Consider the following 14,664-nt stretch of genomic DNA (forward strand, 5'->3'; position numbering starts at 1 on the left):
AGACATTCAGGTACTCCATGGACATTTAAACGCTACATTTTAGAGCCAGCGTTGGTTGAAATAGTAAGGGCCTGTCATGGAGGTCAGAGCACAGACTAAAATCTTGAAAATCAGTGTATCATCGGAGAGACAACCTGATTGCAGAACATTCCTTAAAAGTTTTGAAACTAAGGTAAGTGTAGACACATTACAACCTACTGTCCTCTATGTCCCAATTCACGTAGTTACTGAGGTCCCCTCATAAGCAGTTTCTGAAGAGGATGTCCCAGAGAAACGGCCTTAACAGCCACTATTTTCTCTTTAAGCTTTGAGCCACTCACCTGGCACTTTCGAAAACATACTTGCCTCAGGGCCAGCCCAAGAACTCTTGCAGCTGGGAACAGTGCACACTACTTTGTAGCCATTTTCCAATACACTAAGGGTGCCCCTTCTGCCTTCTCACAGCCTAGCACAACCTTCCTGAGATTTCGGAAGCTAAAGGGTTGTCTCAGTGATTGGGAGGAAATTAACATTAGGGGCTCCTATTTTTATTTTTTTTGCCATATTCCCCAAAATAAACACTGTAGTTTGATTAAATAACCTAACAGTGCTACAACTTCGCCAGCACATGAAAGCCAGTTTTGGTAAGCTGTCACTCTGTGAAGCAAAAATCACAGGCTTACTTCCTGAGTATCATTTCAAGTGAATATTGTTTTTCTTCCCCCAGGGAAAAGTCCCTTAAATGTTGAGACTTCAAAATCAAAATACTAAAGCCCCTCAGGAATCTACTACATTCCAAGTAATTTTTTTATTTCTCCATGACTTCCAAATATACCCTTCCATGTAGATGTAGCAATGCTATACTTACTCAACTATCTGAAGGGCAGCTCTCCCCGTTTCCCCGTCACTACAAACACAAATACCGACCAAAACACAAAGCAAAAAAACTAGCTCATCATCTAAAATCCAAAAGCAAATAGTAACATTTCCCTATAAAACAAGGAGAATGACCCCAGTCAAAAAAATCTTTATGTTCCTTTATTGGAGCAAGATTCCTGACCGGTATACAGTGATGTATTTGCTACAGAGACCTGTGCAGAAATTACATACTATCCATCTAGACAGGTTTTTGTTACACTTTGCCTATGGATGGAGTAGTTCCATTTATAAAGTTTTTATACATCAAAAAGCTTTGAATCTGACCAGGCTGTCCATTAATTCATCTTTGAAAAAGCTAAGTGGCATTTAATTTTAGCTACTATATTTTACAGCATTAAAAAGCTTGTGCATTAGGTAGTTTCTCAAAATGTGATTTATGCACAACGGCATTTAGCAGACAGAGCAGTCCGTCATCTCCCCCAGATTCACAGACAGGTCTCATTTGAGAGCTATATGCTAAAGAGCTGGTACTTTGAGACAAAAGTACTCCTAACCTGAGTTTCTTACCACCAATACGGACTTCTTACTCTGAAAGCCTGTCTTCTCGGCCACATCTTACAGTGCCAGTGAAGACATGCCAACAATTGCCCTGTGTGTTAACTTGGCAGTAGAGCACCAGGTCTGTCTGATGGTGGTGGCAGGCACTATTATTATATCCAGGTAAATAAAAGCCCGTATTTGGAAATGCCAATTTGAGATACAAATCAAGGGTACAACATATTCAGAACTGAGTTTTCAGCAATCTGGTATCCCCAATGATGTGAAAAAATTCAGAAACTGATGGCAAATTGTACCCATGATGGGTTCCCAGCTATGGAGACATTAATACATTGATTCAAATCCCTTTACTCAATCAACATAGCCCTGAGGTCACCCTGCAAAGTGCGTATCAAAAACTACGAAGTTACGGTGACAAAGTTTGACAACAATCTTATACAAGTCAAACTTGGAAAGTCATACTAAGTATATCTGTTCTAAGAGAAAAGCATCAAATCCTTTGTGTACACATTTAGTTTTATTGTAACAAAGCAACTTGTACACTTTTAACGTTTAAAACTGAGCATCATCTTTCCTTTCCAGTGAAACAAAAAGAAAAATTTAAAAATAAACAGGAACAAAATTACAATAGAGAATGTCAATTGCAAATAAGATCCTACAGGTTCTGCTGATTCTCCCATCGAGTGGCAGGGCTCAAGTCATCATTAGGAGAGAATTTTATTTTAAAAGTGTCATCTTAAACTGCAAGGATGTCCGTTAAACATCACAATTAAACATGCCAAAGGAGAAGCCATGTTGTCAAAATGCCCACTTAACCCACCCAAACATCTCAAACCCACCCTTTGCTGACCTTCTATAACCCCATTTTTTTAAGTTTTTTTTTCTTTTTTTAAACAAGAGAAAGTAGACAGATACATGTTGGTAAATGCTAACTGTCCATATTCACATAGAGACACAGTGTAATCTCTGAGCCCAATATACAGAGAAAGGAGGAAAAAAGCTAGAATTCTATGCACTACTACACAGGGGCCTAGCACCCTCCAGCTTCCAGCAGAGCTAAGGGAGCAGAAGGTTTTTCTTTTTTCCCACAGAGCATGGTGGTGTTGATTCCATAAAGTTTTTGTTGAGACAGGAAGGGATAAAAATGAATTTGGAACAGAAAGGGGTAGAGATTCTTTTCCCACTCAATTCTGCTCAAGGTATTTCCCCCCAAAATAGGTTGTGAACCATGGTATAAAGAGAAAAGAGACCTCAAAAACAGGGCGACTGAGCACAAGAGGAGGAAAAAAAAAAGACAAAAAAAAAGACAAAAAAAAAAAAAAAAAAAAAAAGACTGCAACTTGCTCCCAGGGACTGGAGAAAATTAAAAAAGGAAGGTTGGAATCCATCAGTGTTCCATTAGTCATCTTCTCCTTCATCTTCCTGTAAGAAAAAACCAGACAGTTACTCTTTAGGTTAATTCTAAGTCAGTCCCCAATATTCATATGGACCATGACAGACTCCAAAGAACCTAATTTCGTGACAAGCGAAATTAATTTTATGGACCTCCACAGTGGTCACTTGGTATGTGTGAGGGATGTTTTAGAACCCCATCCACATACAAAAGTCCTCAGCGGGGGGACTTCCCTGGCAGTCCAGTGGTTAAGACTCCATGCTTCCACTGCAGGCAGTAGTTCAATCCCTGGTCAGGGAACTAAGATCCCACATAACGCTTGGCACAGCCAATAAATAAACTTTTAAAAATTAAAAAAACAAACAAAAATCTCAGTGTGCTAAAAAAGTCCCTTAAATAAAGTGGCACAGTACTTGCATGCAACCTACCCACATCCTCACATACACTTTAAATTATTTCAGATTACTTATAACTAATACAATGTAAATAGTTGTGAATGCAATGTAAATAGTTGCAAGCACTCAGCAAATTCAAGTTCTGCTTTTTGGAACTTTCTGGAATTAAAAGAAAAAAAATCTGAAGAATGGGAACCCACAGATATGAAAAAGGCCAACTATATCAGTTTACATGAATTCCTTTCTTCCCCCCAGCCATGCAGCTTATGGAATCTTAGTTCCCCACCAGGGATCAAACCTGGCCCCACAAAGTGAAAGCACCTGAGTCCTGAGTCCTACCCACTGGACGACCAAGGGAGTTCCCCAATCTGCATCCCAATCTGAATCTTGAAAGATACGGTGATGTTTCAGATAAATTAACTTTTAAGCACTAACCAAATCAGACATCCTTCAGACCAAGTAACACAAACCAAAACCCAATCTATCCCAATCTGACTATAAGAATTTTATGGCCTGTCCAAAACATGCCTATTTTTGTTATTTGGGAGGTTTCTCAGAATTTGAGCAGCTGCATTCTCCACAGCACTTTCATTAAGTACTGGCTAGGGAATGACATAATTGAATAGTCATAAAAACCAACCACAAAAGCAGAACTAATTGAATCATTGATACAATGAGCTTATCAAAATTTCCTTCAATCTTGGACAAAACAGTTTATCTTTTCTACAAATCTTCCAACAATCCATTGAGTCAGTTCCACTACACAATATATATAATCTCCAAAGTAACAAGGTGAATTCTTTGAAGATTATCTTCTTGGATTTAACCAAATCTTTTTACCTCTCCTTCCTCCCCCTCATCATCATCTTCATCTTCTTCACCTTCATCCTCATCCCCTTCTTCATCAATATCTTCCAGTCCTTCTTCCTCTTCATCATCATCATCATCTTCTTCTCCTTCCCCTTCCTCATCATCCATGTCCGGAACCTAGAGGGGAAAAAACCAAAAACAAAAACGCAAAAACCAAGAGTTACCTTAAGAACTCATTTTCAGACAAATGAAACAAGTGCAACCTTGAATAAAAGAACATTCTCAACTCACCAAGTAGTACTGTAATGGATTTGGCCAAATATCATCTTTGATGACCTCTCCTAACTCATCTGCACCTGCATCAGAATGATCAGTAAACCAGGTGAAGAAGCTTTCTGGTTCCTCATGCTGTCTCTTCCTGCTGGCTTTATTCTGTGTTTGACTTGAACGTTTCGTCAAATCCTAAATGAAGATGGAAGAACTTTGATATAAGCTCTCTACACCTCAAGCCCCTACAATTTAAGTTTTTAACCCAAAAGCAGAGCAAAAAATGGACCCTGTATTATCTACATTATTATTCTTATCTAAAAGAAGCTATAAAAAGTACAGCTAATGAAAAGAAACAGAAGCCCTAGGATTTTAGGCCTGCAAAGAACGCTGTCAAATTTGTATGTCAAGCTTCTCTTGAAAGTTACCATCTAGACTTGGCTCTTTTTTAAATAAAATTAGTTTCACTTCAACAACCAGTATCTTAACACAGTATAATTTAAAATATGTTTACTACTTAAATGCAGACAGAAATGGTTTTGGGAAGCCACAAGTCACCAATGTAGAAACCAAAATGATTTAGTCCACTCTACAAAAACTTGCTCTATAATTTATAATAAGACCATAAACTACTGTATTTGGCTTTAATACAATGGACGTTTTTATCTTTTAAGGATCTACATTTAACACATCATCAAAACACTAAGCATTTACTTAAATGGTTCAACTAAAATCAAACTACACAAAACATTAGTGCCCAACAACCCCTCAAATACCTTTCCGGATTTCCATTTGATTTCAGTGGACTTTGAAGATGGATCACCACTCTCATTCAGATGAAATTCTTTGGCGAGAACTTTATTTTCGAAGTAAGGGTTTTCATCAAAATACTACAACAATTAGAGAATGAGAAATCAATATAAAACAGCACTTCCAACCAAAGCTCAGGTTAATTTCCACAGGGACAAACAAGTTACTGATACTTACAAAATCTATTCTGTAACCTGATTTAATATCTTCAAATTCTGTCACTTCAACTCTTGTCAAATAATGCAGCGCCTCTTCATCCTCCTCCCCAAGCAGTGCAGACACTAGACCAGCAAACAGACGAAATGATTATTAAACAAACATTAACAAACTCAAGCAATCCCTTTAAAAATTTCCCAAATTTGGTTTCATAATCCATTATTAATTGAAAACCAAATGGCTCAATATCAGAGCTGTCATTATCTTTTATCAAGTAATTAAACAGAATCCCAAATTAGAATAGGATCTCTTCTAAATAGAAAGCATTAATTGCAAGCCTCTCCCTCTCTGTTTCAACCTCTGCATGTAATCAACATGCTGGACCAAGTCCTTACTCTTTAACAAGTGGACAGGGTCACTTCACTCTTTAACAAGTGGAAAGCCTATATAGCCTTTAACACTGCTCTGCCATAACATACCTTGTGGATGGTTAACAAATGTTGTTACCCAAAAATTTGGGATTTTGGCGATCAATTCCGACCTCTTCTGAAAATATGGTTGGCGGAGTTTGTTATATTTCTGTTCTACTTTCAAAATCTCCTCACTGGCTTGTTCATTAAGTCTGAAGCAAATGAAAAGACATGTTGACAAGGATGGTACTTAGCAAATACAAAAACTGCTGAGATTACAGAATATTCACTGTTAGCTTTAGAACAATGTGGAAGTACATATTTATAACAACCAAATCACCTAGATTTTTGTTCCCAGAGACTCAAGTCAAAATTGAGATGGCAATTTGATCTGCTTTACCAACAGGCACTCAATAATTGACAGTTCTTAAAGTGCCCAAAGAGCATTTTGATAAAATTATGTTATTTATCTACTCCACTACCAGGCTAACTTCAATTGTTTCCCTGAGGCAGATCAGGAAGAAAGAAGAAGAAATGCTAATCAAGTAACAAAGTTATAAGACAACTCAGAGCAACACTGATGCCATATCACTGAACTATCAGACATCCACACACTGCAACTCACACAACTTGTAGCCTATGAAAGCAAACCCAATCTTCACACAGAAACTTTCTTGTGACTGTACAAATATTTCACAGAAAAATAACACTGAATCCTCTAATATTAATATTTCCAACTCAGTTATAATCATCTTCACTTAGCCAGTAGATACAGATGTATTTGGCCTTAGTCTCAATGATTACTGAAACATAAGATGCATGTCAGAAAACAAAGTAAATTGAGAAAAACTTTACCTGTCTATTTCATTTTGTACTTCATCAATATGTTCAATTGCTTCTTGCTGTTCTTTTTCTGCAAGAAAAAGGTGCATGAGACTCAATACTAACTAACTTGAAAATAAATTTAACCAGTTTTCCTTCCTACTGTTAACAGTCTGTGATGTGAGTTGTATCAATAAAGCTGTTAAGAGAAGAAAAACTTGCCTACCACAAGGCACGCTCTCCACGTGTTCATGTGTGTAGTTGACAAACCACTTTTCAATTAAAAGGCTATTCACAAATCATGCTATGTTAGACTACTCAAAATGTTTGTCACGCTTTTACGAGTTCCATTACGAGACCAATTATTAAAGTTTCTATTATGAGACAGAGAACAAACGCCTTTCAGAAATCCTAATGTTCTCTTTAAAGAAAAAAAAAAATCACATTATACACCTACAATACAGCAGCACTATCTATTAACTAGAATACGGAAACTAACCCACGACAACAACAAAAATTAGAACACCACCTATGTCCATGGTGGAATCACCTTTTGTACAAAGTTGGAAATATTGCTCCGTATCGATTACTGTTAAGACATCAGACACGCCTACAAAGACAAGGAAGGCCCTGGGAACTACCCCACCAGTAAACGCTCGGCATTACCTTCTAAGAATGTGAAACCCCGGCTTCAAATCTGACCTTTCTCACCCCTCCAACCCAATTTCAAGCGGGCTGATCTCAGAGGCGGTCCCAAACGATTCTGGAGCGCACTTACACAGAGCAAGCATGCAGTCAGAAACTATGAGCCACAGCAGAGAGAGGAGGGAAAGGGGGTGTGCTACGGGAAAGGTGCCCTTTTGTCCGGTAAAGACCGCAAAACCTACAAAGCCAAGTGGGCGTGAAGGGGCCGGATCGCGCGGTTCATTTCCGGCAACCAGCCCCGGTGGTGCAGCCCCCTGCCGCGAAAGCCTGCACGCACAAGGCCAGCGGAGTTGCTCCAAGCCCTGGTAAAACGACCCTCCGGCACCCCGGCCGCCGCGCCCGGCTTCTCGGCGCGCTGCCGCGACAGGGTGGCCATCCCACGTGGGGACCGCCCGGGGCCGGCCAGAGCATCCTCCGAGCGGCCCGGGCCGCGCCGCGGCCGCGTGCTTCCCCGCGCCCCCACCCCGCCCCAGCCCGCGGCAGAGGGCCGCGCCGGGGCCGGCCTCCGGGCGGGGGTGCCGCCCGCGGCCCGGGCGCGAAGGGGGAGCCGCGCCGAGGCCCGGGCGCGGGGCCGCGTCCGGCCGCACCATGTGGCGGCGGCGGCGGCTGATGGGAGCGAGGCATCATGGCGGAGCACAATAAAGAGAGGCTTCTCGGGAGGGAGGGAGGGGGAGGAGAGCGAGGGAGGGGGGAGAGGAAGGGGGGGTCTCCTCCGCCCGCGCCGAGCAGGCCGCAGGGCCCCCGCCTCGCGGCGCCGTCCGCCGCCGCGGCGCCACCCGGCCCCGGCCCCGCGCGCACAAAAAAGGGCGCCGAGGCGCGCGCCGGCCCTTCCGCCCGGCGCCCCCCGCGCCCCGCCGGCGGCCTGCGGCCGGGCGGGCGGCGAAGATGGCGGCGCGGGCCGGCCCCCGCCTCGCCCGCTCCTCACCTGAGGTCTCGTCGGCCCCGTCGTGGTTGGAGTTGAGCTCCTTTTTACTGACTTTGGCCGCCGGCGCCGACATGGTGCTGCTCCGCGGTCGGGGGGGGAGCGGGGAGGGGGAGCGAAGGGAAGGCGAAGGGGGCGGGCAGCGGCTTCCCCTCACGCCACACGCGCGGGCGCTCGCTCGGTCCGGCCGCCTCCTCCCGGCGCTCGCTCGCTCTCCCTCCCCCTGGCTCGCGCGCGCTGCCCTCGCGGCCTGGCGACGAGGGAGGAGCTGCGGCGGCGTGCCGGGCCCCGGCCCGGGCTCCTGCTTACGGAGGGGAGGCGGCGGCGGCGAGCGGGCAGGCGGCTCGGCTCCCTCACTCACGCTCCGCGCTCCAGCTCGCTGCTCGATCTCCCCGAGCCGCCTCCTCCTCCACCTCCTCCTCACGGCGAGGGGCGGGCGGCAGGGCGCAGGCGCGCCAGGCCCCGCGCGCACGCCCCGCCTCCGGCCGGAGAGGCTCGCGCCGCCTCACCATTGGCCAGGGCGCCGGGACCAGGGGGCGGAGCCGCGGCGAGGAGACACAGGGCCTGGCGAAGAGGCGGGAGGAAGGAACGCCGCGACGTACGGGGCCGGCCCCCCGCGCCGCGCTCCCCTCCCCCGCTTTCCCCTTCTCCAGCCCGACCCGGGACATTTGCGCGCTACGGGCGCGCGGCGGCCCGAGGGGCGGGGCCTCGCCAGGCTGCGCGCAGGCTCCCAGGCGGGTGCATCACGTGGTGGCAGAGCGGCTTCCCCTCTCCGCCGGGTGGCGCGGGGGAGAGGGGTGTCCGCAGCCCCCCAGAAGCGCAGGCCTCGGCGTAGCCAGGCTTCGGTACATCGGAGCCCAGAAATAGACCCACCCCGGGTTCTGCACTGTGGGACACTACTGGGGCGCCCCTCCTCGTGGGGAAAGAAGGAGGCACCTCCATCCTATTTCCCTGATGGGAAGCTGCCTTCGGACTCAGGCGTGTTTGCAAAGCCCGAAGCTGCCCAGTCCACTCACAGATCTTTTCCTGGCTCTTAGTCGAAGCTCTGCTCTGCAGGTTGTGTGCACTTGGACAAGTCATTTTCCCTCTATGGACCTATTAATGTTAAGAAGTTATAAAATTCAAATAAGGCTGACAGTGGACTTCCGCACGGGTTCCATTCCTGGTCAGCGAACTAAGATTCCGCATACCGGCCGACGCAAAGGAAAAAAAAAAAAAAAAAAAAAAAAAGGGCTGACAAATGGACCGTTGTGTCGGTGGTGACGTTTAAGCAGAGCCGCACTAAAGTGGAAGTCCTCTGAAGGCAAGGAGGTGCCACGTTCACCTGCAGGTCCTTTCGGCGCCACTCAGTGCCTAATTCAAGGAGTTTGCAAGGATCTGTACAGAGTGCTAAGCGCCAGTCCCAGCAACTGCGCGCCTGCATCGCACTGAGGCCACACAGCTGTAAGGTGGGGTCGGCGGTGTTAATTTCATTTCGCTGTGTCAGAGAGGACCAACAAGGCCTGCTTTAGAGGCCAAGTCTTGAAACACAAAGGCCAAGGCACTTCTGTTTAAACTATGCTTTCCGAGTAATGCAAATGTTCCACTCACTGCTCTACTTCCTCCTGCAGGACCCCCAAGACATGGACCGTAAAAAGCCTGAAATCTCTCCTTGGGTGTTTGTAACCAAAACCAGGGATTGGATTATTTGCCTTCCAGGACTCACATTTTACTATCAGCTCTTAAAGCTCAAACAGTGTCTTTAATGTTCAAGATAGTCCATTGGTGGGTGATGGATAAATATTAAATGGCAGAGAGTTCATAGGCACAGAATACAGAAGTCTTCTTGGGACTTTCCCAAAACCCAAAAATTAATCTTTCCCCTCCAAACCTTATTATTCTCAACTGAGTCCAGCTCAATCCATACCTATCCCAATTGGACAGGCTTTTTAAGGGAAGAATCATTAGCACCAATGAGAAGCTGGGACCTGTTTGACAACCAACTCCCAGAAGAGGAAAAAAACACACCAAAACCTCTGATTTGTAGCATCTGCTGATTTCAGTGGTGTATAAATACTCTCACCATGGCAAATTTCCTGCTACCACTTTGATGTCACTGAACAGAGCTGGAAAGAAATACCAGGCTCCAGTGCACTGCTGAAGCATGCAGCACCGGCCACAGGCTGTGATAAGTACACACATTTCCCTCTCCTTCAATCCTCAAGAAATACAAGACAGGTATTAATACCCTCATGTCACAGATAAACTCAACTTTTCTTGATCCAAGTGGCAGAACCAAGGCTAACGGATAATAAAGCCCCTGCCCTAAGGACACAGTTTTTTCCCTTTTTTGACATGAACTACAGTAAGAGGTACATTTGACATTAAGACCCAGTACACACCTACACACAAAACAATGCTTATCCTCAGAGTGTGATGACTCTTAATCTTCTATTTTATTTTCTTTAAATGCAGGTCACTCTCCACTGAAATGATTTCATGACCCACAAATGGGATGAAACGGTCTGATAAACATTGTGCTGAAGGCTGCTGCTTTCATACACAAAACACAGCCTGCTCACCAGGTGGTACCAGTGACCCAGAGCATCTCCTAAGTGCCCAATCTACTCGTGTTTCCCATGTATCTGCAGGGGCTCCAGGGAGCCTTCTGATGCCTTCCGATTAGGCATTGGGGTTCAAGGCTCCCAGCCCAGCCCTTAGGACCATCCTGTTCTTCCTGACCTTTCCCACAGCACTTCTCAAGATAAATTCACACACTAGGAAGTGGAAGAGAAAAAGAAAGCAAAAAGGGCAAGCGTTTCGGTAAACAAGGGAGTGGCACGGACACACCAAGAGATAATTCGCCCACTGAATTATTCTCTGTGGTCTCTCTCCCCCTCCAACATTAGGAGCTCTGCGTTCTCTCCTTGGCCTCTCACCTCCCTCTCAAAACTCCTCTCTCCTCTCCTTCCCAGCTTCCTTTGAAGGAGGACAATCCCACAGCTTAAAGATTGGAACAGAGATGTTGGCATTCTCTAAAATGCAGCAGTGTCCCAGGATGAACCACCTTGGAGGGGCTGTGGTTGTACCTTGCCATCCATTCTGGTCCTGTTAATTCTCCAAAGAAGCTAAACAGAAGGCAACCAGAAGGACTCATCCACATTTTGCTACTCACAAGTGGAAAGGAATTTACTATGTCTCAAGAGCACTGATTATGAGCCAGTTGCTGTCTTGTGTTTCACTTCCACTTAAGCCTCACAGCAAGCCTAACAGATACTGCTGAGCCCGTTTTACAGAAGAGGAAAGAAGCACAGGTTATGTCACTTGCCCAACAAGGTCACACAGCTGGATGCAGCCAGGTTTCAAGCCCTGGCTGTCCAACTTTACCACATCCGGGAATCAGCTCGGCAGGAAATCTTTGCATGTCATTTGGAAGGGGATGGACTGAGACCAATTAAACTTAAACTTGCCACATCACCCAACAGATCCACAGGAGCTCTGCAATGAGAGCTCCTCATCCAGTGCTCCTTCCACAGGCAAAGCTGGAACTCAGCCAAGGCAGCAAATTAGGAAGATTCATGGGCTCCGAGCCCTCTCCCCTCTGCGCTGAGCCAGCCTACTCTCACTTCCTGGGGCGATGCTTTCCTGCCTTCCAGGATCTATCCAACCCCCCACCCCCATCCCCTGCGAAGGCCCCACCACACCCCCAATGTATCAGGGAGGCCTAATCACCAGAACAGTGCACTTTGTGCTCAACTCCAAGCAGTGTGTCTGCAAAACACAGCCCTTACTTCCAAGAGAAGGGTTAACGGGGGGTGAGGCAGACATGAAACCAACAGTTACAAGGTAAAGGCCAGGCTGGGGGGGACTCTGGGTGCTGCAAGGGCAGAAGGGGGCTCTTAACACCGAGCAGCTGTGGCTTAAAGGAGAATACTTGCAAGAAGTGACGTTTCAGCAGGAAGCTGCAGAACGAGACGGCAGGCACAGGTAGGAAGAGGGGAGGAACCAGGCAGAGGACAAACGGGCTTCCTGGCCCCGAGGTGAGAGAATGGAGCCCCGGGAGGTGAAGCGAGGTTAAAGGTGCTGGAGGGAGCCTGAACCTGAAGAGGTCGGCAGGGACCAGGTGCGCAGTGTCCCGAAAGCCTCTCAACCTGTACCTCGAGGGCCATGGGAAGACTTAGAAAGGTTTTAAACCAGGGAGTCACGTGATTGGCTTTGCCCGGCTGGAAGGGAGGAGGAGGAAGCCGGAAGCGAGATGAGGAGGAGGTGGCAGTAATCCGGGCCAGAGTTATGGGCCGGCGGCAGTAGCACGAAAGAGAGGTGGACGGATATGAAGTGTTAAGAAACCACCAGGACTCAAGGATCTGATAGCACGGAGAGTGGAGGAGAGGAGAGGGGTCACCTACGTTTCCCTCCGCCATATGCTGGCTACTGTTGCCACTTACCCAAGACAAAAGGAACGAGTTTGGGGGCTGGGAGCGTAGGTGTGGGGTTGGGGCCAACACCGAGCTCACATGTGCTCCAGGCCTCCCACTTTCACTTCTTCTGGTTCTTTCTTCATATAAACCTAATCCAGGCACCCCATGCTTAAAACCCTGCAGGGGACTTTGCAGTCACATCTCAAAAGGTTTTGGGGAAAAAAGTCACCTAAAAGTCAGTCCTTGCAAATCCCTTCAAGCTCCAATAAAACTTAGTATCAGGACTTACCTTCCTTCGGCAAGTTCGGAGAAGCAGACATTGCCTCTGACCCGGAGGCAGGAGCCAGTCTCGGTTTCTTCGGTTTCTTCGCTTGGGGTGGAAGTGTAGACTGGTGTTTGGGGGCCATGCTCGGAGAAAAGCCAAAAATCCACACAGGGGAAGAAGTTCGTACTTGGAGCTCTGAGAACTAAGGCTGCCCCAGGTGACAGAGGTTTAAATAAGCTCTGGAGCCGCCCGGAGGGGATATTTACATGACAGTGGGACACACCCCATTCCCCCTCCCCCAGCCTCAACCTCCTACCCACCCTCCAATCAAGATCAACTTCTTTTACTTGCTCTTTGCTTTTTCTCTCTAAGGGCTTTCTGGGCCGTGGGTGGGTGGGGGAGGTGTTTTCCTTGGGCGGGGAGCAGTTCTGTGCTTTCCGGGACCCTCCTGGTCTTGACTTGAAACACCAGTGGCCCCTCCCCCAGTCCTTTCTCAACTCTCTGAAGGCAGCACTGCCCACATTGAGAACTTGTCGTCTTCTTTTTTCCTCTGGCCTCTGGAAGATTTAAACGTGCTGTTGCCTCACCTCAGCCAGGAACATTCTTCAGTCTCTCCACTCCCACTGCCCCATCTGGATAACGCCTTTCCAACCTCCAGGTCTCAGCTTGGAGGGATAAATGAATGTTAAAATAAAGGAATCCCAGTCAAGTATTACAAAAGAAGAGGAAAAGCAGGTGCCCTTGAGAGGACTTGGGGGCAGCCATTCATTCTTCTCTCATTTAGGGTAGCATTTGACGGTTAAGAGTTCTGGGACTAGGTTAAGAACCTGGGACTTCCCTGATGGTGCAGTGGTTAGAATCCGTCTGCCAATGCAGGGGACCCAGGTTTGATTCCTGGTCGGGGAAGATCCCACGTGCCTCAGAGCAACTAAGCCCGTGCACCACAACTACTAAGCCTGTGCTCTAGAGCCCTCGAGCCACAACTACTGAGTCTGCATGCTGCAACAAGAGAAGCCAATGCGATGAGAAGCCCGCGCACCACAATGAAGAGAAGCCCCTGCTCTCCACAAATAGAGAAAGCACGCGCGCAGCAATGGAGACCCAACACAGCCAATAAATAAATAAAAATTTAAAAAAAAATTTTTTTTTAGTTCAAAGAACCTATAGAAGCCATCTTGTCTGGGGGGGGTCCCAAAACCCAATGCCTTTCGGGGCCTGTCAGGTAATAACTGTGAGTAAGGCAAGCAACTGGAATTCATAACAGCTGGAGGAAGGTGGGTTGGTGCAACCACTCTGGATAACCATGTGCTGGCTCTACCAAAGCAGAGCCTGTGCTGAGCTACTCTGTTACCCAGCAGCTCCACTCCTGGCTACGTGCCCAACAGAAATGCATACCTGTGTGCACCAATATACGTGAGAAATGTGGACAAGAATTTGCACAGCAGCGAGGTTCCTAATAGCCAAAATCTAAAAACAATACAGATGTTTACCAACAGCCGAATGAATAGGATGTGAGATATTTATACAATGGAACATAATAAAATGATGAAAACAAATGAACTACAGCTATGTGCCGTGAGGGGAATGCAGCCTGCAAACATAATGTTGAGTGAAAGACACAGACACAAACTAGGACAGGCTGTGTGATTCCACTTGTATGAAGTACAAAAATGGACAACACTGATCTATGCTGACTAAGCCCATGTGCCACAACTACTGAGCCTGCATGCCACAGCTACTAAAGCCCTCGCGACTAGAGCCGGTGCTCCACAACAGGAGAAGCCACGGCAATAAGAAGCCCGCGCACCACAATGAAGTGTAGCCCCCACTCGCTGCAACTAGGGAAAGCCTGCACACAGCAACAAAGACCCAACGCAGCCAATAAAAATAAATAAA

The 14,664-nt window shown here is 46.9% G+C and overlaps 1 protein-coding gene across 2 annotated transcripts; it reads right to left on the reverse strand.

The window, feature by feature from the left end:
• Positions 1-12,967, reverse strand: SET (SET nuclear proto-oncogene). 2 transcript variants are annotated; one of them, XM_057720935.1, is made up of 8 exons: positions 12,793-12,967; positions 6,513-6,570; positions 5,727-5,869; positions 5,269-5,372; positions 5,058-5,171; positions 4,306-4,476; positions 4,045-4,191; positions 1-2,838 (listed from the first exon to the last, which is right to left on the reverse strand). In XM_057720935.1, exons 1-8 carry the CDS (start codon positions 12,908-12,910, stop codon positions 2,815-2,817), a joined length of 879 nt encoding a protein of 292 aa, XP_057576918.1. In that variant the 5' UTR covers positions 12,911-12,967; the 3' UTR covers positions 1-2,814. The 2 variants fall into 2 exon arrangements, with proteins under 2 accessions (XP_057576918.1, XP_057576919.1); XM_057720936.1 differs by lacking the exon at positions 12,793-12,967 and adding an exon at positions 8,110-8,548 and having other exon boundaries at positions 5-2,838.
• Positions 12,968-14,664: the final 1,697 nt, after the last annotated feature.

Source organism: Hippopotamus amphibius, chromosome 2 (genome assembly GCF_030028045.1).
Source record: "Hippopotamus amphibius kiboko isolate mHipAmp2 chromosome 2, mHipAmp2.hap2, whole genome shotgun sequence".
NCBI classification, from domain to species: Eukaryota; Metazoa; Chordata; class Mammalia; order Artiodactyla; family Hippopotamidae; genus Hippopotamus; species Hippopotamus amphibius.

Excerpts from the sequence above, each read along its gene's own strand:
- SET (XM_057720935.1), bottom strand. The coding sequence starts at position 12,910 with ATGGCCCCCAAACACCAGTCTACACTTCCACCCCAAGCGAAGAAACCG. Across the intron at positions 5,172-5,268 it reads CAGGTTACAGAATAGATTTT|TATTTTGATGAAAACCCTTA; the intron begins GTAAGTATCAGT and ends TAATTGTTGTAG. Across the intron at positions 4,192-4,305 it reads ATCCATTACAGTACTACTTG|GTTCCGGACATGGATGATGA; the intron begins GTGAGTTGAGAA and ends TTTCCCCTCTAG.